The sequence below is a fragment of the Drosophila obscura genome, unplaced genomic scaffold (assembly GCF_018151105.1).
Source record: "Drosophila obscura isolate BZ-5 IFL unplaced genomic scaffold, ASM1815110v1 contig_150, whole genome shotgun sequence".
Taxonomy (NCBI): Eukaryota; Metazoa; Arthropoda; class Insecta; order Diptera; family Drosophilidae; genus Drosophila; species Drosophila obscura.
The window spans coordinates 571,664-596,799 of record NW_024542736.1 but is presented as its reverse complement, the minus strand read 5'-3'; the positions used below and the strand labels follow the sequence as shown (position 1 = coordinate 596,799).

Below are 25,136 nucleotides of genomic sequence, written 5' to 3'. Positions count from 1 at the left end.
ATATTTACTAAATGGAAACAGTTTCCTCCGTCATTTTGTAAGCCAAGGCCTTTACTCTCCTTACTGGTTCCTATCAACCCCCTCGTACATTCTACCCCCAAATCTTCGCCTATTCCCATCGAGAAATATCAGATCTCAGCCCCTACTGGCCAAGGTCAGGTTCTGAATGCAATTAAATGCACAAATATTTTTTGCTTATTACAAAAACATTCAAATACAATTCTGCAATAGACAGACACAACGAAAACAAAACGAAAAACTAACTAAACAATTACTATTTTTATTATACACGAATTTTGTTTCTTTAATTTACAATCATGCACAAACACAACAAAAAGCAAACAAAAAAAAGCAGCCACAGCCGCTCAGTAAAAATAAAACGCAACACAAAAAATTACAACGAAAATTTTCGCATTAATTGAGAGACCTTGAAACCAGTCACGACTCAAAATTCTGGCAGAGACCAGGGGCCAGGCCCAGAGGTGTTCCGCTCTTACCGCTCTCCTACGTCGCCGTCTCCATTTTAGTTTCAGTCCCAGTCTCGGACCACAAGTCAACGCCAACGCCAAGCCGAAAAAATGTACACAAAAAAAAAAGAAAATAATAATAATAAAAACTAAAAATATTTTCGTCTACAATGACATGCAATTGAGGCACTACCCGAGACTCGAGTCGAGTCGAATTGCAGTCTGCGGTGTCACCTCGGTCGGTCTTCCAGTCGTTCGTTCTCCCAAACGACCAGCCAGTGAGGAGCCCATACCTCAATCCTCAAGAATTGGAAGGGAAAGATTATCGGAACTCATTTTTGTTTGTTATTCTGTAATATTGGGTTACTCTTGTTATTCGGTATTCAGTTTCTCCATTCTTCCATCAGTCTGTGCCTCATTTCCTAAGTATTTTAATCCGTTTACGATTGAATGACTAACTTGTTGAATCTTTCTCTCAATAATTTTCGCATTAAGTCAGTCTATGTTGGAGATTGCATCATTCAGATCCTGAGTCCATGAGCTATCCCTTTATTCTATACATAAATTCCCCAAATTTGATACTGTTTTTACTTGAATACTCCTAAACTCTCAATCCCAATGTACCAGACGTTCCTTTACTTCCTCTTCCAATAAATTGTCTACATATATACCTCTCAGTCATTTTGCCTGCCGCTTAAATCAGTTCCTGAATCAATTCCTCAGTCCATCCCTCAGCCAGTCAGTCTCTCAATCTATTCTTCCCCACCCTTCCCTTCGCCAACAAAGTCGTTCGAATTATTATAATTTCGGTTCGCTCTCGCACTCGACATTCGCAACGAAAAAAATAAACAAAAAACTACACCGAAATCGAAAGCAACAAGAAAAGTGCATGTGCAACGGTAGCCCGTTGCATCGCCCCCGTCCGGTGCGGCCTGGTCTCTGGGTCTCTGGTCTGGGTCTCTCCCTGGCCCTGGTCCGGCTCGGATCGGCTCGGTTCGGGGCCCGGCCCGGCCCGGTCCGCCGCCAGTTGCATTTCGAGCGGTGAGTGCGAGTGAGCGTCTCCAGTGCTGGAACAAAGCGCTATCGTCTCGGTTTCGGTTGCGAACTTGTTTGCGTCGCTGCTTAAAAATCGAAATTCACAAAAAAAAACCCGCAAAAAATTGTACAAATTCGAGAACAAAACTGCACTCTACGAAAGAAAATATATATATGTAAAAAATAGTGTGAGAGCCGAGTGATTCTTAAAAGAGAGAAACGCAGTCGGCTGAGAGCAAGAGCAGAGATAAGCGTGCTGCAGTTCTTCGCTCTCCTTGTATAAGTGTGTGTGCGTGTGTGTTTGCGTGCTAGTTTCTTAGTGTGCGTGAGCAGTGCAATTAAAAAACTACACTGTTCTGCTGGCCTTCCCCGCCACAAAGAATCACTCAATCCGCTCTCTCACTCAAGCCAAGCCAGGAGGAGAGCCGTCCGTCAACGCTTCTTGGCCACCATTTTCTTTTTTTTTTTGTGCTTTGCGGTGTTTTGTTCTCTCTCTCTGCTCTTTCTATGTTAACCAATTTCGCTTTTAACGTTTTTTTGCCGGCTGCCATGAATGAAGCGCACCAATACACATGCACTGTGACAGTCATCCGGCTGGTGTGTGTCTCTCTTTCGCTGTCATTCTCTTGTTTTCTCACTCACTCAATGCATTTTTGAGCAGTGCAAAAAAAAAGCCCTCAGTGTATCAGTCTGTGTGTGAGAGGGGCGCTGTTGCTACTGCTGCTGCTGCACTCATTCTCATTCTCAAGTGCAGCAGCGTCAAGCGACACCAAATGCTCTGCTGCTCCGCTCCTGCCTGGCACTGCACTCCGCGAGCAGCTCAGCTGGATGCAGTCAGTCCGCTTGCTTTATTGTCGCTCGTTTCGAACGGTTCGCTTCGGTACGCTCCACTCGCGTCTCGCTTCTGCCTTCGGTTCGTTGTTCTTGTGCTGCTCTTGCTGTTGTTGTAAGCGGGCAGAGGGAGGCAGAGGTGGCTGACTGAGAGCAGTGCAGTCGGCGTCAGCGTTTACTGAGATGTTTTCTAGCTCTTCTTACTGTTGTTCTTGTTCTTCTTACTGTTTTTGTTTTTGTTGCTGTTGCACTGCTATGCTTCTTCTTGCAAAAACACACACTTTTGTACAGACACGCATGTAACATGCACACGCACATGCAGCCACTGTACATGTGCTTCCCATTCCATTTTGAAAACAAATAACAACAATTCGTACAGGAAGAATAAGAAGAAATAGAATAGTAAGAGGAAGAAACGCAATAAGAATAAAAAAAAAAGAACCAGAAGGAGTGAAAAAAATTTTGTTGAGATTTTTCGATCTTCTTTTTAGCAATAAATATTACAATAAATAATACAACAAAAATAAAAAAATTAAGTCGAAACAACTTCTTTAATCTCTGCCTTAAATTTGCTGAAAAGATCATACAAAAAGTGCTGTGACATACACAAAAAAAAAAACATTTCTACAATTAAAACAAAATAAAATAATAAAAGGGAGAAGAAAATATTTAAGAATACGACACTTTAAACTTAAAAAAAAAACACATAATTTGTTAAAACCAATCTTAAGGATAAAAATAAGTACAGGGGGGACTGCAATAAAAAAAGTAAGTCCAGTCAAAAGGCACATTATTTTTTAAATTTAATTCAATTATTTTAAATGAATACTTTGAAAATAACCAATTGTATTTTAAAGTCTCTCTGTCACCTTCCAAAAATTGGGAGACAGTACTTGTGATAAGAAATGGTGTTCGAGGGGGGCTCGCTTTCATTTCTGTTGCTTCGATGTTAGATACTTTCGATCTGCATCATACTTTCGGACTATAATTGGTCAGCGTTTACACAAACTGATATATACGGTTTAAGTTCTCTATTCACGTGTTCACGAACTTTTGTGGGATAGGTTCTGTGTACTCAAATGATTCATCATACTTATTGAGCATGAGCATTTTACATGTATTTCAAAAGTGCCAAGGGATTCTATATTTTTAGTTATAGATTACTCATCACCTGTATAAATTATTGTTGAAATTTACACTTTAGGGAAGAAACATACGCTTATTGTATACTTACATTTTTCAGCGCTCTTGAGAGATTGCCCCTCATTTTTATACTCTTTCTAAAGTGAATATTTTAGACATACATAAATAATTAGTTTGTCTTTACCCCAACACGAATCTAAACAAAATGTATCCCAAAAAGTAGTATCCCAAACCGAGGAAAAGCCACAACAAATGCATGCTGAAACCCAACAAGTGCCCCATATGACTGCCACTATCCCCTATAGAATCGACTCAAATCATATTTACATACACACGCGCACAGTGGGCATTGAACGCCAGCTTTTTTGTCGAGCTTTTTGATGTGAAAATTCCCGGAAATCTTTATTAGCAATTAATGCGTAAATATAAATTGAATGGAAAGTAAAAATCTTTCAGATGCAGCTGAATAACAATAAAAATGTCTAATTAATGCGCTTCTAATTTCCAGTTGACAGACGGAAAACGTTTTTTCTGTTTTCTGTGGCGTGGCTTTTGTTTTGCGGCACAAAATGGATTCGCTTTGTGCACAAAATGCATTTGATTTCGAATAATTCATTTGCGGCAGATTTATGGAGACAGCTATGCGGCAGCAAAAATAAGAAAATGAATCATACACTGTGGCAGAGAGAGGGGCAGAAGAGGGCAAAAGAGGGGCAGACTGGCAAACACCCACGCGTTGTCGTGCAATTTTCTTTTCATTTGTGTCACACGCGTTGTCCTTGAGCTCTTTCCTTCCGCATTGCATCGCCACAATAACTTTTCCAGCTTTAAGTTGTGGCAGGCACTGCATCCTCGCCTCAGATGGATTGCAATTTAATTTCATGTTCTCAAATTGATTTGTGCAGAGAGAGATCCCTGGCAGTCGACAGGCGGCAGCCGGCACCCGGCTTCTGAGGCCCATTAGTCATGCTGTTGTTGCCCCATGCCAGGCCCCTCCTCAAAGGTGGCATGAAAAGCTGGCAGGATTAGCATTAGAGAGACAGCATGCAGCATGCAACATACAATCATCTGGCTACCAGTCTATGTCTCACTGCCTCTCTCTCTCACTCTCTGTCTCTGCATCAGTGTGTGTGTGTGTGTAGCGCTTGTGGCACGTAAGAAACGAGTTATTGGAACAGGTTCATGACCTTGACCATCAACACAAGGCAGCGACTGCAGCAGCAGCGGCCGTTGCAACAGCGTCTGTGTTGCATATATGCCTACTCTGCTCTGCTCTCTCTCTCTCTCTTGTTCCTCCTTCAGACAAAAGGAAGCGACTGCTGTTGCATTTGCCACATGCATTTGCATTTGGCATTGCCATTGTTCGTTTTCGGATTGCATTAGATGTTGCAACAAGCGGCAGAAACAGCAACAAGTTGCCACCACTGAGAAGTCGGGCAGTAGTCGTTGTACCCGCCACATGGATTTATCGCTGAATGAGTCACACACATTTAAGGGGCAAGGGTTGGACCTAGACTTCGATTCAGACTGATTCATTCAAAGGCAAATATAAGCATGAAATTCTGCGAATCCGACAATCTCTGAATTCTAATCGATTTTCATATGTTTGAGCGGAACATTGAAAATTCTGAAAGCGTTGGAAAATTATTCCCTATCTCTAAACTGGGAATCGGATGCTCCATAAAAAAAAGTTGATATTTGATAGGAATTCAGAATTTTTGAATGATATTCAGACTGATTTTCTATAAAATTTTTAGGTGTATTTTATAATATTAATGCTATTTAAAAGCTATTTAAATACAATTTAGTTAATTCCTTGAGTGCTAGAAAAATATTTCACGAATTGCTCAAAGAAAACTTCTCTCACCAGAATCGTTTCGCCTCTCTTGCCCATGGAAAAAATCCAACAAAAAATAAATAAACTGTTGCTCGGGAGGGTCGCCCAATTGGGAGGCTCTAGTTTTTTTGTACCCCTTTTTTTTGTCGTATTTTTACTTCTTACCCACAGTTTTTTTTTGTTCTCCTCTTCGTTCTCTCTTTCGCCATTATATAGTTCGGTGGGTGGTAGAGGGTGAGGCGGCCCCTGGAAGTGCACTGGAAAGTGCCCCCTCAAGTACATAACCAAGTGCAACAGGCAGTTGTTGTTTTTAGCTAGGGAGAGTGGGGATTGGTTTTGGGATTGGGCTCTGCCTCGCTCCGCTGCCACATAGAAGGCGTGTCTGCCACTGGGATTGAGCGGAGTGGCGAGGAGAGAAGCAGAAAGAGAAGAAAGCGGGGGAAAAAAATGGGTTTTAATTTAACTTTGGCCATGTCACTACAGCTCCCATAGCTTCTACACGTTGAGAAAATCCCCACCGTTTTGCATAACCCACAGATACCAAGAATTCTTCGCCAGTGGTGCAACAGGTGCGGGGCACAGTGGCGGTTTCAAATGAGGATTTGTTGGGGCTACGAATAAAGATTTAGTTGAGGAGTCACTAAAGGATAGGGATGAGGACACATATATGCAAGAAATGAAGTGCAGCTTTGTAGCTTAATTGAAGTAGGGAATCGAATTGGGAATTTCTATAAGATTCTCGGGGCTGGACTCAATCGGATGACCCTCATAGCGACAGCTAATTCCCGCACAACTATTTATTTCATTTGGATTGGCATTCCCCCGCATTGTGTTGTCCAAAAACAAAATCGATATTTTCCATATGCATCAACACAATTGAACAAACAATTTTTAGGCGAGTGCTGTGCTGCTCGTACAGCAATGCCAAAAGCTGCCGTATTGTCCTTGAGCTTATCACCTTTTTCACAGCCAACGAAACGAAATTCTACACACAAAAAACTAGTCAAATACAGTAACAAAAAAAAAACAGCAACAACATTGGCAAATATCAATCCAACTGTTCTCACAAAAAAATGCAATAATAATAATAATAGAAGACAACACAAAAAGCGCGACAAATATTTTCACAATTTATATTTATACTTTGCATTTAAGTTTTTGTTTTGCTTTTATTCTTTTATTACGTATTTTGCCGATAACTTTTTTTTTTACGAGTATTTGATTTGCCATTGGCTGAAAACAAACATGGTGCTTCTCTTTATATTTTTGATGAAACTTTTTATTGTTTGGTTGAATTTCGACATTTAGTCAACATTTACTGCTGTTGGACGAAAAAAAAAAAACTGAGCAATAGCGTCTTCTTGTTGCATAAGATACATATGTACATACATATTAGTACATACATATGTACATAAGTAAAATAGGTGTGCCATCTGATACAAGACGATGTCGAAATAGGCGAGCTTATAGAATAATAAAGGATTATAAAGGCTTAATATAACTAAACTGAGCTTAAAGAGCTCTAAATATCCATACATACAAATTAAGTTTTTAACGCTATCCACGTATTGTTTTTAGAAGGTTACCAAATATATAGTTTTATTCTTTGAATGGTGTAGATATTTTATTTTTCAATTCTCGTATTCTAGAATGTAAATTTCTCACAAATTTTCAATTATTTTTATTATTTCAGTTATTCTTTTCCATTATTGTTAAATTTTCCAGCATGGCTCTCTTGATTTCCACACAGTTAAAAAATGTACGAATATATTCAATTGCGCCTGAATTTCGACGATGCACACACTCGACAATAACAAAAAGAGATAGACATACCTAAAAAAAAGAGAGGGCGAGAGAGAGTGATAGCTGAAAAGACAGAGAGGGCAACACAGGGCCACTTGTATTGACATTTGGTTTTGCGACAATTGATTTTTGTTACGTTTTTCGTATATTTTTTTCTATTCTCTTTGTTTTTGTTGTTGTTGCTGTTGCATTTTTTTTGCTGGTTTTTTGTACATTTTTTTGTTGCTTTTTTGTAGCAATTTAGTTCGTTTGCTTTCTGGCATCGTCGTCGTCGGACGTTTCGCTGTTATTTAGACAACTGCTGGCAAAAAAAAAAGAAGAATATTTTCCCCGCTCTTCCCCCCTTTATCAGCGAGGCCACACACGCGCGCTGCACTTTGCTGCATTGTTCATAATTTTTGTTGTTGCTGTGACTGTTCTTTTTCGTCAAAGGGTATTATGATTTTTATACAGAGGAAGCATCATATGCATATTTTTCAATTGTTTGGCAAAACAAAAGTTCATGTTTATTTAATTTAAATCAGTAGTAATATGTATTTCTATTGGATGAAACCTTTTTCCTAAGCATATTTCCATCATCCATGCTTTGACAGGCTGGGATAGGATATGTTCAGATATTTCCTGCTCATTTTCCCAGAATCTACAGGTGTCTAGCTTTACTAGTTGTAATTTCTTGATGTCTCTATATACACATGCAGATATACATACATATGCATATAGTTCCAAAAGTAAAGATCTGTTTTTAAGAGTATCTCAAGCTTCGCTCTCGAATCTGTTCTCAATTCTATCATTTTCAATTGTTGCTGCTTCTGCTGCTGTTCTTCTTCTTAGGAATTTTCATTTGTTTTTTTTTGTTTTTTTTTCGTTTTTTCCATTTGTTTTTGTTTCGGTTTTTTTGCGAATTGCCTGCAACAGTTTTCTGGCTGCTTTGTCGGCTCTCGACTCAATTTCGTCTTATCTAATTTTTGTTTCTATTCCCCTTTTTGCTCTTTTTTCTATTGCCTTTCCTCTCACGCCTATTGCAGTTTGTATAGTTTTCTTCTTCCCTCTTTTTTTTTCGCTGATTTTTTTTGTGTCGAAATCAGGGCAAATTCATCATCATCATCAACAACAACATCGCTGCCTTGCTGTATTTTTTTCCAATTTTTTTCATTTTTTTTTGTGTAACAAAGATAAGGTTTTTGCTCGGGAAAAGTGCATGTTTTTATTGTTGCTGCCTTTTATTCTTTATATAATTCGAGACGAATGGGTAGAGCGGTAGATGGAGAGGGAGCGGAGAAGGAAGGCTGGGCATTTTTGTGTTTGTCGAGTTAATCATTTCGGGCGAAATTTGATAATTTTGAAGGTGACCCCAATTTGTAAGCGGCAGCGGCACTGCAGTCTGCCTGCTGTAGCCGAACCCCAAAGAAATTTTCGCTATTGATAAGAGCCGAGGAGCCAAAATGGTGGAAGGAGGCAGCATATGAACCAGTGGGAGGGAGGGATAAGAAGAGCAGTTGGAAAACATTAAGTGTAGCAAACAACAGTACATGCGAAATAGGAATAAATGCTTGGAAGATTTGGTACAAATTTAAAAACAGAGGAATATTTTTATTAAAACTAATATAATAATAAGAGCAATATGGTAGGACTGGGACCGAATGCTTGCAAACCGAATGTTAAAAACTGTGAAGTATATGGGAATAAAATATGCCCACCAACTAGTGTTAAAAGGTACGAGTATTTGTTGCTTTAATTGTTACAGATTATAGATTCCGCTAGTCTAAAGCAACATCAACATTTAACATTCAAAATTTAAGTACGAGCAGCATCGGGCAACACCTTAAACCTTTCTGGCATCAACGGTAAGCTAATGTGATGATGCATTTGACCTGCTCATATATTTATGAAAAAAGCGTATTTCCATCTGCATTTAGCCAACAGCAAGGGCCAGGACCAGGAAGAGGCACCAGAGAGAGGCATCCCATATATCTGCGAGCAGTTTTAATAAAACCCAAAACTGACATCATAAAACATGCTTGCACATACGAGTATGACACTCAATGTGGTACACACAGGTCGTATACGTAACACATGGCTACGACTGTGTGTGTGTGTGTGTGTGCAGCAGCATGCAGCAGTTGTGTGCCACACCCATAGTGCCACACACATACAGAGACAAAGCAACAAGTCGTTGTACCCAAATATATAGTGCAACAAAAAAAATATGGTGGAGAGAGAGAGAGAGAGAGTGAGCGAAAAAGAGAGGTAGTGGAAAGACCAAACTAAATAAAATGAAATGAATTCCAGAACGGGGGAGGAGTAGAAGGAGGTGGTATATGAGGAGGAGCGGGAGAGGCGGTTGGGGTGGCCTTCCTCAGCCCAATCAACCACCCCATCCAATGGTAGAAGCAGAGAAACGGAACAGCAGCCAAAAAACAAAGTCAGAGCAAAAAACATGGTCCAAAAGTAGTGTGGGCTGTGGGAGGGAGTGGGGTATGCTGTGTAGGGGATGGGCTAGAGGGTTAGAGTGGGTTGCTGGGTTTGGTGGGGGAGTTCTCTGCCAGCGTTTATCTGTGCATTTGTATTGGTAACTTCTGCTGCCACAATCGCTGCTGTCGCCTTCTTCTCCTTCATCCTGGCTTTCAGTTGGCTGGAGGTGCTCCTCCTTCTCCTGTTGGTGCCGCTGCTGATGTTGCTCCCTCCTGTTGCTCCTCCTGTTGCTGCTGACGCTGCTGTTGCCTCCTGTTGCGCATATTGCAACGAAAAAGTTTCGTAACATTATTTTGCACATTTCCTGCACGATTGTAACGGGCAACGAGGAGCTGCCAGATAGTGTCGTTGCTGTAACTGTAGCTGCTGCCAAAATGCTCAACAAAACATGTCGAAAATGTGCCACATTCAGTAGTAGTAGCTGGCTACTGTGGTGGTGGCTCTTGGCCCACTCCGACTCCTGTCGGAGCATGCAACAGTTATGTTTCTGTGTGTGTGTGTGTGTGTAAACATACACAGAGGGACACAGACACAGACAATGCCGCAAGCCAAATAGTGCCACACAAATACAAATATAAAGCACAAATAGAGCAGACAGCAGACAACAGACAACACACATTTCGACATGCCACATTTAGCATCCTTGAGCGGCATTAAACTTCATTTCACCCACAGAGACACAGAGCCATAGAGACAGGAGCACACCCATTGTTCGTTCCCTGTTGTTGATTCATTATTCGATTTAAAAACAGTTCCCTGTCTAGTCCTTTCCTTTATGCAATCAATGTTAGCACCAGGATGCCTGCCAGGCTGCTCCTGCTCCTGCTGCTCCTCTTTTGTTTTCGTGTGCGTCAGGGATATTTCACAGGAAATTAAGTTTTTGGCACTTTTGGGTGCTAGATGCACTAGCTAGAGGCATTGGCCCCCTCCACCCGCATTCATTGGGGTCAAGAGCAATGGCAGAGGTGGCCTGGCATCATGGACCGGCCAATGCATATGGGCAATAAATCAGCCAATGGCCAGAGCCAAAACCAAGCCAAGAGCAAGTCCAATGGCACAAGACTCTCAAGCGCAGCGCACCAATGTTGCCTCAAAACTTGTCTCTCCGCTGTGGAGTTGTTTGTTTTGGTTTTTTTGCTACCCCGTAATCGTAAAAGATATGGAAGCATGATGGTAGTATGTGTCAGGTATATCAATGTTTTTTGTTAAAAATTTCCTATATAAGAAGACTCGCCTTAGATAGAGTTATGTACCCTGTTGCTAGGAACTGTTTGACTAATGGATACTCCAAAGTCGCAATAGTCGCCTAGAGCCTTTCTACTTGTCGTTTTGTTGTTTGTTTGTAGGTGAGCTGGGCCATGAACAGAGGCAGGCTCGACCTTACCACCAGCCTCACTCAGTCGTGGCTGTTGTTGTCGTGGCTGCAGCGCGCAGATCGCTGATCAACGTTAGAAATGGAAATGCGCTTGACTGCATACAATGGCCAACAGCACCAGCAGCCACAGCAACAACTTAAAAAGCAACTGGAAAATGTGTGTTACTGTAACTGAGCCACCATCAGCAGCAGCGGCAGGCCTGTTGGCCAGTTAACGTTAACCAGCCAGTAAGCCAAGCCCGCCAGTCAGCCAGTAACTTTGGTTTCGTTTTCGATCTTCCTGTCATTGTGTTGTTGTTGCTGTTGCCAGTGTTGTTGTTGCTGCTGTTGTGGCGCGTGCTCTTCTTGGTTTAGTTGCTCTTGCTGACTGCCTTTACTTGTTGCGCACGCCCGCGGCAACTACTGCCAACAGACAACAGGTGAGAGTTGTCATTGTTGCACAAACTACAAATAATGGCTAATGATCTTTAAGACGACGGAGATGTCGGCTTCAGGGCAAGATAAATCTCAGCCACAGCGGATATGTGGCATAAAGATATAGATAAACAATATGGAAGTTTGTAAATGTAAATATTACTCATACGCCAAAGAGACCATAAAACTATTTACTCTTTTTACAGCACGTACGGCTTCCTATATAATTACACCCAAATAGAAAAAACCTTGAAAATGGAAATTTAAAATGGGAGACTGAATACAGAAATTGTTGATATTCCCAGGAATTTTCAGACGCTTTGGATTTGCCCATTTATATATTTACCCAATCGAATTAATATCCAGCTACTTCCTAATGCTAAACTACAATCTACATTTGCAACATATTTCATTTATTCAAATTACTGCTGAAATTAACATATTCGAACAAATTAAAACACTTGAATTAAAACACAATTTACCATGCACGGCGACAACCGAAGGTCGATCACACACAACAGCTCAATAAAAAGATCATGCAATCAGCGGATAAATCCGTAAACTAATTTGCTAGAAAGTGAGTCTATCTAAAAAAAAAGCAAAATAAAAAAACAGGCAAAGTAATTAATTAATAAAATTATGAGAACACTTTGGGGGCGAATTGAAACGAATTGAAAGCGTCCATTTCCGCCTTTGTAAATGAATAAGCAAATGAATCGAGTGATTGAATATGAATATGAATATGAATACATATAACTGTGTAAAGAATTGCTATGCAAATTGAGTATTTAGAATAACAAAAAGCGAAACATTAATGCATATCCATAATGTAATAATGGCATCCATCCAGAGCTTGAGCTTTGATTGGCAACAATCAAAACCGTTTCAAGGCCCTAACATTGGCCACAAAAACTCGGCTTGTAATTTGGCCCAAAGTCTCAACTTTAACTTTGAGCTAATGAAAAGCAATAGCCGCCAGCTGGAAACTGGTTAGCCAAAATGCACTTTGTGCCCAGAGAGAACACATATTATCCAATCCGATCCAATACAAATCTGAATCCAAAGATATTAACTCGTTTTGCTCTAGACAACATTTTGAGCTCTACCTTTGGCCACACACCGCACGGCCAATCAATTGCTGCCATTTTTTGTGTGATTTTTCTATTCTATATATTCCAACATCTCCATATAGTATATATGGATGGATATCTATTATATATGGCTACGAGTTTCTACGATCTGGCAGAGGGTGGCCTTGATATTTTGTTTTATTTATGAAATCAAATGCCTGCGCGATGGAGTGAGCAAGCGATACAGATACAAATACTCGTATGCACTCACATAACGACAGCCAACAGATACTTGTGGCATTTATTATAACAAGCTTTCGATTAAATGAATTCCCTCTGCCTTTTTTTTTTTATCTGTAACACGTACATATGTGTGTGTGTGTGTCGTTCCTCTGTTTCTGACTGGCAAGGCAGGAAGCCACAGAGCTCATGCCACACAGCAGAGCTCAAAATAAGCATTGACTTTGCATATTTTTTCATTTTATTTATAAAGTTCAAGGGTATATCAGGCAAAAGGAAGCTCTTTCCTTTCCTGTCAGAATCGATAGGTATCTCCAAGTCACCAGACTCAACCTGTTTGCTTGTGAAATGTATCAGAGGATGGGCAGAATGTTTTGGAGTCCATTTCCTCAAGTGGGAAACTTGATTTAATTTTAATTAGAAAATTACTTAAAATAATACCAAAAAGAAGGCGTTTGGGGCAGGGCCCTAAGAATCGCTCAATCTCCTTGTAGTCATCGTCATCCTCTTCCTACCATCATTCCACCCATATTTGATTTTTCTGTTGGCAAATTGCTCTACTCATGGCTGGCAGCTTCTGGTTCTGGTTGTTCTTCTTGGTAGGCCGGCAACGTCCATCATAATCAACGTCCATCATCAGTTGGCTGCCACTGCCACTGCCACTGCCATGGCTGCAACTGCAAACTTTTGCTGCTGCCTCGTGCTTCGTTGACACGCCCACAAAGTGGCTACTGCACGCCAGCCCAGCTCTATGGCCTGTGGCCTGTGGCAGTGGCAGGCTGGAGTAATTTTTCATCAGCGTAAACATCTTGAAAACTCTCTTTGGGCTACCAGTTTTTACCTCCGCACCGACAAGTGGCAGGCCAGGCCCCATGTAAGCCTCAGCATCAGCATATCTGCTATCTGATATTAGAATCTCAATTACATTTTCCACTGACTTTGCGCTGTTCTTTGTAATTTCCAGCAATAGGAGGAGGCAGGGATTGGGATTGGGCTGGTCTAGCCGGTTCTTATGTTTTCGGGGTAGGCAAATATCCACCATGAAAATTTAGTGGCTGTCATGGGTAGGTAGGGAAATCGAAACAGAAAAGGAAATACAAATGGCAAAAGTGGAAAAGTGGAAAAGAGAACGAGAGTACAATTATATCCCGTCCAAACAATCATTAATCATCTCTCAACAACCAATTATATGTTGGGAAAACTCTGAATGCAATCCTCAGAGAGGGCTTTCCCTGGACAGAAATTAACCCAAAAAAAAAAAATTGGATTCCATTTAATTTTTTATTGCCGTTCAATTGGTTGTAGGGGCATTCAACGAATTAGCCAAATGCAGTCTGAAAACCCAAACACGTTTCGCAATTGACTTTTTAATAATCAAAAACAAAACTAATTTAATGCAAAACGACAACACAGCGACAAACGACATTTGAATAAATTAATGTAATAGACAGCTTAAGTAGCAAGAAATATTGTTGCCTGCCCCGCCAGAGCGTGCAGTACAGTGCGTCACATGATTGACAGTGTACTCTGATCTCTTTGGGATAGTAAATTGAACATATGTACATAGGTACAAATATCAGATAAAACTTATCGATTCTATTCACTATTCATTAATTTTTTAATGTATGAGAACTTTTTTTAAATTGGTTCAGTTATAGAGTGGAAATTAACACCGACATTATCGAAATGCAAGCCAAAACAGATCCCATCTACCCCTACAGTTTTGACACGCACTGTCTGTCAGTTGGAACTAGGAAATATCAAAAACTGGTAGCTGCCCGAATAGTAAAAGCCCCACAGCTACAACTAAAAAACAAAAACAAAAAACCACAAAATACAACAACCACAAAAACAACAGCAACAACTAGAACTACTCTAAGCTGGAATGCAACTGCAACAACAACAACAACAGCAATGATAGCCGCAGAAACAAAATCAAGAAAAAATAAATACATTTTTGCAGCATATGAAATAATAAACAGCAACAACAAAAACTACTAAAAAATATAAAGTGCAACAGGTTTTTGTGTGTGTGTGTGTTGTGTTTGTGTGTTTGTGTGTTTTCGCGATAACCTTGAAACAAAACTCGTTTAATCATTTATTTTTTGTTGTTTTTTGCAAGCGCTCGAAAATGCAGCAACAACAAAAACAACAGCAATAAATGAAATTTTATATGGCGCATTATAGATTTAATAAATTAACACTCATTTTCAATTCCATTGGGGAAATTTGTTTGCCTTTATTTGTATGTTTGTATGTGTCGTTTCCAGCTAATTCTATTGAGTTCTTGTTGCAGGTACAGTTGTGTTTGAAATTGATAGCCAATATGGCGGACTGCTCGTTTGCCAGATGTCTGCAGGAGCGGCGGCTCATCAAGCGGGAGCTATCCAAGTGGTCCAAGGATATGCTGCACATTGTCGGTGAGTGTCTATTGGCTTTACCCATAGAAAATAAAAACAAACAAACAAATTTTACCAATAATTAAGGAACTCCGTGCTATCCTAGAGGATAGTAATCCGTAATCGCATTCTACCGCTGTCTAACTTCTTGAACTAGTATTGTATCGCTTACCTATATAGACATTTTCCATACCATATACCCATTCAATCCAATTAAAATTATTTTAAAGCTCAATGAAAATCTACCCCCATTAAACTCAATAATTTTTGTGCACAGACATTCACAACTTTTATATATGTATATACCTACATATACAGCGACTTCTACTCCCATCTCTTTTTTTTTCGTCTTATTTGTGCTCTTCTGCTTCCTGGTTTCCATCCTTCCTTAAGTATTAAGGTCGCAAATGGGATTTGTCCGTGTAAATGGTAAATGAAGTGCGTCTGGACTGCACACAAATTGGCAGCCGGGCAGTTGTGTGGCTGTGTGGCAGTTTGTTTGAGGGAAATTGACTTTATCCAGGACCTAATCAACATCGAGTCCTGGCCATATGTTTTACGTTGAAAAATAACAAAAAAAAAACCGTGCTCCAAAAGACACCCGATCCCTGCGCCAAACCAAAGCAAACACCAAGAAAAATTAACATAAATTGCATATTTTTTTCGCCTTTAGGTACTACTGCGTTTTAGTTATTCTTCTCTCTCTCTCCGTTCTCTCTGTCGGGTGTCCTCAACCTGACTGGGCCTTATCCTTTTCGCTGAAAAATACTCATTTCGGTTTTTGAGCACGTTTAGCACGTTGCTTGCCTTCCCAATCCCCAATCTTCTGTCCCCTAGACCCACCGCACCCCATCCTCATCCTGGCAGCATTAAAATGTTAAATGCCTTTTGTTGCTATAAAGTGGGGTGGGCGGAATTTCGTATCTGTGTATATATACACACCCACACAGAAACCTTTATAAATACATATATAAACGCGCCTCTATATACATATTTTTTTCCGCCTTTCATCCAAGCCACCCCACACATCCCACCCACACAGCCAACACGTCCTTGCCCTGCGTCCCTGTCTCGTGCACTCAATTACTTCCTCAATGCGCTCCATAATGCTTATCGTCCTTGTTTCTAGTTGACATTCTCACACACACACACACACACATACACACGCAGGTTCAGACACACACACACACACACACTGAGACAGCGCTTCTTTCCAATGCTTCCTCTAACCCCCGCCCAACAAAAACCCTTAGCACATTTTTCCAGTGACAATTTTTGTTGGCTCTCGAGTTTGAGGTGGGTGCAGGCGGCGTCATCGTCGTCGTCGTCGTTGCACGAAGCTGCAAAATGGGAAAGAAGAAGCAAGAAAAAATAAAAAATAAACCCTCAAAAAGTATTCGACCAAAGAATACCCTCTACTGGAAATAATTTTAAACTTTATTTAGATTTATATGATTTAATTTAGCTCTGATTGGGGAATGTAAACACCCTTTCTTATGTCACTTACCTGCACCAGGACCAGTATACCCTTGCACCTACAGCTACAGGGTACAGAGAATATCCAGCACGGTGTCTGGCTTTTGGGCTGCTCTCGCTCCAGCTTTGGCTGGTTCGGTGGTTGGGGTTTTTGTGTCCCCCTTTTTGGGGGCTAGGGTATGGGTTTCGGGTTAGCTCTGGCCAACTGCAGTGGGAGGGTTGGGGTGGTCTCTTTCTCTGTGTGTGTGTGTTCCCAAAACGAAGTGCTCTGTTGGAGATAACGAAGCACACTTAAGCACACGCACACACACACATGCTCATGGTTGGTGAAGGGGGTGGGGGCGGAGCAGTGGGGTTTAGAGGGTTAGTGTATCCCTACGAAATATATTGCACAATATAAAAATTGCAGACGATGAGTGCCGAATGCGTTTTGCCGCCTCAGTTGCCGAAAGCCGAAAAGGCAGGAAGGAGCAGCAGTCGACGCAGTGGCAGTGGCAGCGACGGTGGCGGCAGCAGTGTGGCATGTGGCACTCACAGCCCGAACCGAGTCAGAGAGCCGAACCCGAATCGAGGAGCCAACGAGGAGCAAGCGATTTAGCCATCGTCCTCTTTCCTCGTCCCCTGATGTTGCCTGTTTTTGTGGCCGATTTTCGTCGCCGTGGCCCAAACGAACGAATTTTCCTGCATTTCTTTTCTGTTTTTTGTGCTCCTTTTTTTCTGCTCTTCATTTGCTTTTTTTTCGCTTGCCAGGACCCCCCTTATTTTGCTCATTCTCTCCCTCTCCCTCTCTCTCTCTTGCTGGCTGGCTGGCTCGTGTTTTTGGTTGATCGAAGTCGAAGAAGAAGACAGAGACGACGACGAGGACGACGCCAGGCAGTCGCTGGTTGGCCCAGGAATCGGGGTTCGGGGCGAGGTGCTCGAGCTGGAAGGGAAAGGTGTGAGCGGCACGAGAAGGTAAGAGAACTGTGGCCTTAAGTCTGCGGGGGGATAGTGTTGATGGCAAATCTTGCCTGTTGCATGGCTCTGTTGCCTGTTGCCCCCACAACTGCCTGTTGTTCTCCGGGTGCTGGAAATGGCTCAATCAGTGAATCAGTGGTGGAGTCTCATTTGATTGTAATGGTAGCCCGACCCACGCCCCACCACTTGTGGATTCAGGTGGCTCGGTGGCCACAGATGGGTATACGGTATACATACGTATACGGAATTGGTATAGTGCCAGAGTGCCATCGGAATGAATGGGGATTACACTAACCAAATTATATAAGATGTCGTTGGGCTTGTGGATTGTGGCTGTGCAGGAAGAACATTTGTGGTTAAAGAAATTTGAACAAAATGAGTTTGAATGGGAGTGTTAGTGTTAGTAATTGTAGGGCTGTAAATGATTTATGGATGTACACCCCCACAATTGCAGAGTTTTTAAAGTTAGTTGGAGCTATCTAAAATCTATAGCACTAAATGGACTGGCAGTAAACAAAAGTCATGAAAACTTTAAACACTTTCAATTAAGAAAGTTATGCACACAGAAATATCTAATGCGAATTGTTTGTAAATCTAAGAAGTTCATTAAAGTAAGCAGGGAAATATATACTTACCATCTCTATTTAAGAAAGACTTGAATAGTACCCGAATGCGTTGGATATTTTCCATTCAGTGGAATTCTGTCTCAAGCGAAATTATTTTTTCCTCAATTTAACTTTTAGTAGAGAAAATAATATTATATTCATATATTTCTTGGGTAGAATGAAAACTTTTTTCCATGTCAGAAATTATTTCTTCATATTCACTAATAAAATCCTTTGGAATTCTTTGGAATATTGCACCGACTGAAATTTGAAGCTTCAACAAGTATTTTCCTGTACATATTTTTCTGGTGCAGAAAGTTTTCCTCGCTGAGCTTTAACTTGTTGCATGGACAGCCGCGGCGCCAGCGTCTCAGTTTTTATTTTATTTTGCTTTGCACTCCCCAACCCATTCCTTATATTACTGGCCCACCCACCCCGCAGCCACCGCTCAGTCCGATTGGGGGGTGTAAACATATTAAAAAGCCAAACTTTTCCCTTGCCTTTATTTACAGAAAAAAAAAGAATTAAATAAATAGAAAAAAAGAGAGGGAAAAGTCTAGAATATATAGCAGGAGAAAAGAGATGGAATGAGCCAAAAGCAACAGGATTTACTTAAACACACTCACAAAGCAGAACAATTTTTTCCTAGCAAAGAAAAGAGAGAGAGAGAGATTTGCTAGAGAAAGAGAGGGAAAGTGTCAGAATGTGAGTGTGTGTGTGGGTGTGTTTTAAGAAGCAGCAGGTGTTGGGTAATATTGTGGGCCATTCCCACACTCTGTCTTTCCTTCGCTCTCTCTCTCTCTCTCTCTCTCTCTCTCTCGCTTTATTTGCACTCTGCATTGTTCTATGTATCGCCTGTACTTTATCCGGCCACCCACTCCCCGAACTATTCCAGAACCCCACCCCCACCACCATTCACGAAACTATCCCCCACTTTGCCAAACGCATCTTTCGATTACCAGAACAAAAAGAAGGAGAGAAAAGCGTTGCAGGCGCCGCTGTCGGCGTTGGCCTTCTCTCTTCTCCTCCTCCTCTCTTCCTCTTCACCACCCCTCAGGGTTCTACTTCTACCCATCGTCTTTGGCTGTAAGAAGACATTTTTATGCGCCCACAAGCCAGCCAGAAGGATGCAACAAGCTGAGGACGAGGCCGAGGACAGGACGACAACGACAACGACAACGACGACGTCGCCGACGACGCTGCAGCCCCCCCAAATGCCACCCAAAATGCTAACCCACAGTCAAACCCAATCCTATCCTACGCAATAAGCACTCCACCTACTTTCCAGCCGAGAGAACTACTACTACCACTATTTTTTTTTCCTGCGTTCGCTTTTCCTTTCTGGTAGTGGGAACGGTGGGGCCCCCATATAACGTAGAATTTTTTCTGGCGGTTTTTAGGTTACATTTTTACGAGTTTTCTCCACTTCCTCACTGCAGCTGCTGCAGCTCTTCCTTCTCCTTCTTCTTTCTCCTGTTGTTGTTGGGCCAACGATGACGCTGAGAGCGCCGAAGGAATCGCTTGGCGCCGTCATCGTCCTTCGTGTGGGGCAGCCAAATTCTTTGTATGTATGTATGTGTGTGTGTGTGTGTGTGTGTGTGTGTGTGTGTGTGGGTGGGTGGAAGCGCCACAAGTGGGTGAGACAGAAACAGAGACAGTGACATAGTGACAGAGCGAAAGAGAAAGAGGAATGGTGTGGGGTGGGGTGGTGTGGTGTTGCTAGAAGAATAAGCGAGACAGAGCTAGTTTGGTGCAGTTCCTTTCCGCCTTTCGTTCGGGGTTTTCTGTTTCCTGGGTGCACAGAAATTGGAAAATAGATTTTTTGGTTGGTTGCCTTTAGCCCGTTTCCTTTCATCCTTTCCCTTACATTTCGAATTTTTTTTTGTTCTTTTCTTTGATTTTTTTTTATTGCATTTCCTTTGCATGGAGATGCTGCTCCTGCTGCTGCTGCTGGTCACCCGGGGTCCAGCAGGGGCTTCTGGCCAGGAAGTCAGGAAGCTTCGAGGTGGACCTTGGGGTTTGGGTTTGATTGGGAATTTTTTGCGGGGAGGTCACAAGGTATCGACGGGACAATGTCCTGCTCTCCCCCATTTGCACACCTTTCGTGCACAAGATGCAAGGGACACACTGTTTTTATTCTTCTGAATTTTTTCCCTATTTATGGGTGTTTTTTTTTGTATTTGCGCAAGAAGAAAAATGAAGCGGAAGCACGAAAAAGCACAAAGTTAATGCGAAAGAGGGTGGTGGAGGTGGACGGGGGGTGCGGGTGGCAGGTTAGGGTCTGAGAGGTAGTCGTAGTTGGCAGTGGCAGTGTAAGGAGGAGCCACCAGCCAAAGCGCGCCAATATGGCGCTAAGGACATTGGGCAAAATGCACTACGTAAAAAAATTTCACATTATATGTGTGTGTATGTATATTTATATATATATATGTATATGTATGTGTGTGTGTGTGTGTTAGCTTGTGGTACTATATGAGTGTGTGTGTGTGTGTGGAGGAGGTGAAGGCAAAACAGCAAAACACACAAAAACAAAATGGCAAAAATAAAAATGGGAAAAACAGTCAACGCTGCTGCCATGGCCGGGGAATGGGCGAGTGGTGGCTAGAACGTGGAGCGTTGCATAGTAAGTGGGGAGGGTGGTTGGTGGGTGGAAGGGTGGGTGGGCTGTGTTGCAGCATAGAACCGTCTCTGAGTCTGAGTCTCAGTTTGAGTTTCGGCTGCGCTCTGCGCTGCGGACTGCGCTGCTCTCGGCTCCTGCTCTCTGCTGCTGCTGCTGGTGCTGCTGCTTCTGCTTTTTTGCTGCATTTGATTTTCGTGCTGAAAAAGTTTCGTGTGCTCGAAAAAAGTTTCGTCACTTCGTTGACGTCCCACCCCCACCGCCCACCGCCCACTTTGGCGTCCTGTGCTTTCGGTAGTTGTTGTTGCAAGGTGGTGGCAGCCCCCTTCCCTCGCTCTCTCTTTCTCGCTCTCTCACTCCCTCTCGCTGTGTTTATGTGTGTGTGTGTGTGTGTGTGTTTGAATAGCATTTGGCTGGAACCTGGGAATGGGTTCGGAGTCTCCAGTTTGAGTTCTTGCAGCAACATTTGGCTGCACTCGGTTGGCTGGCTACGGCTCCTGGCTCTTTCTCCTTCTCCTTCTCCTGCTGCCTGCTGCCAGCTTTTGGGTCCTGGCAATAGTTTGGTGGGTGTATCACACATTTTTGTCGAATTTGTTGTAGTAGTTGGGCAGCGCAGCGCTGGCTGCAACGCCAGCTGCGACGGCGACAGCGACTGCACAACTATTGCGCTGTGTGGCACAAGGGTGCACGATATTGGCGTCGGCATTCGTTTGGCATTGTGCAACAAGTGAGTTTGGCAGCAGCCACCAGCAGGACGACAACGATAATTCGGCAACGAAAATAACCCGAAAATAACAAATCGAAGACGTTTTCCAGAGAAGGAACCTTAAACGGAAGGAATTCAACATTAGAAAACGAGCATTAAAAGATGTAAACTGAACAGGAGAGACACTCTTTACAGTAAAAACTTTTATAAGGAAAGAACCTTAAAAAAGGAACCCTAGAAAGAGGGGGAAGAATCTTTAATAAAATAAACCCCAGTAGAAGAAATCTGAAGAGAAGCTGCCCCCTCAAGGCAGGCAGCTGTAAAGAGAGTAACCACATCAACAATCCATCGGAACCGGAAGGACACCTAGCACAAGGCACCTCGAAGAAATTCATCTCAAAATAGTAGAACTTTAAGAAGAAACATGAAACGTTAAAGAGGCAAGCACCTCAAATTGAAGTTAGTTTGAATCGCCGGCAAAATGTGCAACAATTTCATTCTGTGCCGCAACGAATCCAAAAACTGAAAGCGTCTCTCTTTGTACCATCCATTCAGATTCGAGTGTTGATTGAAGCAACAATTGGCGCCAACTGTTGCACCGCGTCGGGTTTCCGCTTCCGCCGGAGGGGCGGAAAAGTGTTTGACAAAAGTGTTGTGTGCTTTTGAGAGTCTCCTTGTTGAGCATCTTGTATGTGTGTGTGTGTGTGTGTGTGTGTGTGTTTCCCTTTAACTACGTTTATTAGTGTGTGCTTCACTCCCTCTCTCTCTGTGGTGGTGGAAAATTTAATTAAAAAAAATTGTCATTGAGTGCCACAAGATAATTTATGTGTAGGCATTTAATTAAAGTGATCACACAACCATTTGCATACACAAAAGACAGAGACAGTGAACGTCTTTAGATAGAAAGAGTGAGATAGAGAGAGCGGAAAAGAGACAGATATTTCGAGTTAGATAGACAAAGATAACTGTGGCATATGTCGCTTGTGGCCGTGTAAATTCCTAATTGAATTGACTGATTGAGAGCAGCAGCAGCAGCAGCAAGAGCTGTATCACACTTTCAGAATGCAATAACAGCTAAAACTCTAAGAAAAGGTGAGTGTTTTGAGTTATTTTTAAATTCTAAAGTTTCAGATATGTTTGCAACCGAATTGTAATAAAGTTTATAAAGATTGGAGAAGTAGATATTCTTCTGTTAATTCGTATCTTTTTGTTTTCATAGAGAGCAACAATCTTTCAATTAAAGCAGCAGAACAACTTGTGAAATTCAGTTTGAATTCAGTTTCAGTTTAATTCAGTTTATTCAGTTGTTAAAAAATACACACCCGTTTATAAATTAAAAATCCACTCTGGTAATAATATTTGATTCTCAGGGCTTTTTTCCTTCGAATTTATAAAATCAAAACGAACAAAAATTATATCAATTTCATAGTGAAATTCAAGAGAATTTAAAGAATGAAGCACTTTTGATTTACGAATACCAAAACATAATCGTGATTTATTGTCTTTGAAAAATAAGCAAGTTCTCAATTAGAATTCTGACTAACTACAGGCTCTCATGCACTTTATGGAGTTTGCATTTCATTGCCAAAAATTACACAATTTAATTAGTCAACTATCAGTGACACGTTCTTTTAAGAAACATCTCCATAAACTTCTGAACGGAAGGCAAGGGATGGCGCCCATCTTCACTCCTTATGCCTATGCGAATCTATTAAATCTATGACAAGTTTTCCATGAAAACTTTCAAAGTGTAAAAGCCATTTAGGTAGCAATTTACCCAACGACTTGGCCAAAACTATTAGAGAACCCAAAAAGGAAAAGTCAAAACAAATATGAAACCAAAAGAGGAAAATGGGCGATGAAAACTTTCAAAAGCCGGCTCGTTGACAGATTGTGTGGTGTGTGTGGTAAAAAACACTTGCCCCAGCCACAATACCCGAAAAAAGAAGCCCAACTTTTGCAAGATGCAACAAGGAGCCATTAGGAGTAGCTGCCACAGTCTGAGGCATGTGTATGCTGATGTAAGAGTTCTTGGAGAAACAACTTATTCTGCACCACTCACCACTGGCTGGAAGGAGCACAGACAAAACATATGTCTGCAACAAAGGCAGCCGAAAAGGAGCAACAGGATCTGAACTCAAAAGCCCTACCCACCCCAAAAAACGAGACCCAAAACATGCCACGACACTGATGGCGACGTGCCAGACGTTTATGTTTGACTTTGCAACATCGTTGCACAACAACAGCAGCAAACTAGCGCACTTGTTGCATAAGTCTCTCGCACACACTCACACACATATACAGCTGTACAACAAGTGGCAGCCACAGCAGCAGCATCGGCAAACGCACAAAAGTATGCAAAGAAAGACGGACGGACTGACGGACTAACGGACGGGCGGTGGCAGCACTTCACACGTTCTAACAACACCAACGCGACGCAGCCGCCGGCAGCGCGAAAAAGTAGTGGATTGGGTTGAGTTTTTTGGGGGGCTTGAGGCTGTTGCCATCGCGTCACTTTCGGCGATTTTCGACGAGCGCCTTTTTCCACCAAAGCCACATGTGTGTGTGTATGTGAGGGAAAGGCAGGGACAGAGAGGAGTGGAGAGGGAGTGGGAGAGAACGAGGATGTTGTTTTCCCAGTCACACCTCAGGAGCAACAGTTGTCAATGGTCGACACTTGTTGTTTGTCAGAGAAAGAGACAAATACACAGAAGTCATAGACTTAGAGCGAGTTGTAGAGTAAGCAACAGAGAGGGCTTGATTAGGTTAAGAAGCTGTGATCCCTACCATATGGTAGCCCCTAGTGACGGCATCTAGAAATTAGCCAAAGAAATCTGCTGCCAATCCAATCAGCATCAAAAAAATACCATTATGTGGTTTCATTCCTGCAGAAAAAAGTGTCCTCAAAATCCTAAACTCAGCCAGCGGCCACACCCAAAAGAAAATACCGCCCACCCCAACCAACATGAAAATGATTTTACTTTGGTTTTCCTTTGGTTTTTTCACCAGCCTTAAAAAGGAAGCAAAGGAAGAAATGGCCGAAAAAAATATGACAACTTCCAGACGAAAAGCTTTTTTCCTCTTTTCCCAGGGATGAATGGGTACAATTCGAGTTTTAAATACTCTTTCAAAAGGAATCCACAGTCAAATATTAATAATGGGAAATAAACAGATACATATATTAAATATGGGATCCAGATTCGTAGATTTTTTCAGAATATATGTACTAAATACCACAATAAAATCTATCCAATGACCATTCCAAACTCCCTCTCAAAATAATAGAACTCTTTGCAGAAGTATATAACAAGAAAAAACCTTAGATTTTGCTGATTTTTTTTGTTGCTTGTGGCACTTGTGGCGCTTTCAACTCCTTGAAGCTGATTCTCTGCTGACTCTCTGCTGGCTCTTCGCTGCTGGAGCTCCTTGGTGGCAATTGCTTTTGTGCGGACACTACAAACTGTACTTCCGTTTTATCTGCTGCGTCTTTGTCTGCCACAGAGACATACATACACAGTGGAACAGAGACAGACAGACAGAGAGAGAGAGCTGAAGAGACGACATCTAATCGATAAATATTCAGCACATTGCTTTGTAAAAATACATTGAAAATGCATTAGACTTTGGCTCAATGGCATGAATTTTAATAGCCAGCCGTAGGTTTGGATCGATGCTTCCTTCCAAGGGGA

General features: G+C 41.9%; 1 protein-coding gene across 1 annotated transcript in view; it reads left to right on the top strand.

Moving 5' to 3' along the window:
- Positions 1-2,844: 2,844 nt before the first annotated feature.
- The window catches only part of LOC111073295 (mushroom body large-type Kenyon cell-specific protein 1), a 65,606-nt gene continuing 43,314 nt past the window's right edge, over positions 2,845-25,136 (top strand). The window contains exons 1-2 of the mRNA XM_022365562.2: positions 2,845-3,101; positions 14,984-15,107. Coding sequence (XP_022221254.2) covers positions 15,014-15,107 — 94 coding nt within the window. The 5' untranslated portion in view covers positions 2,845-3,101; positions 14,984-15,013. The remainder of the gene's footprint in view (positions 3,102-14,983; positions 15,108-25,136) is intronic.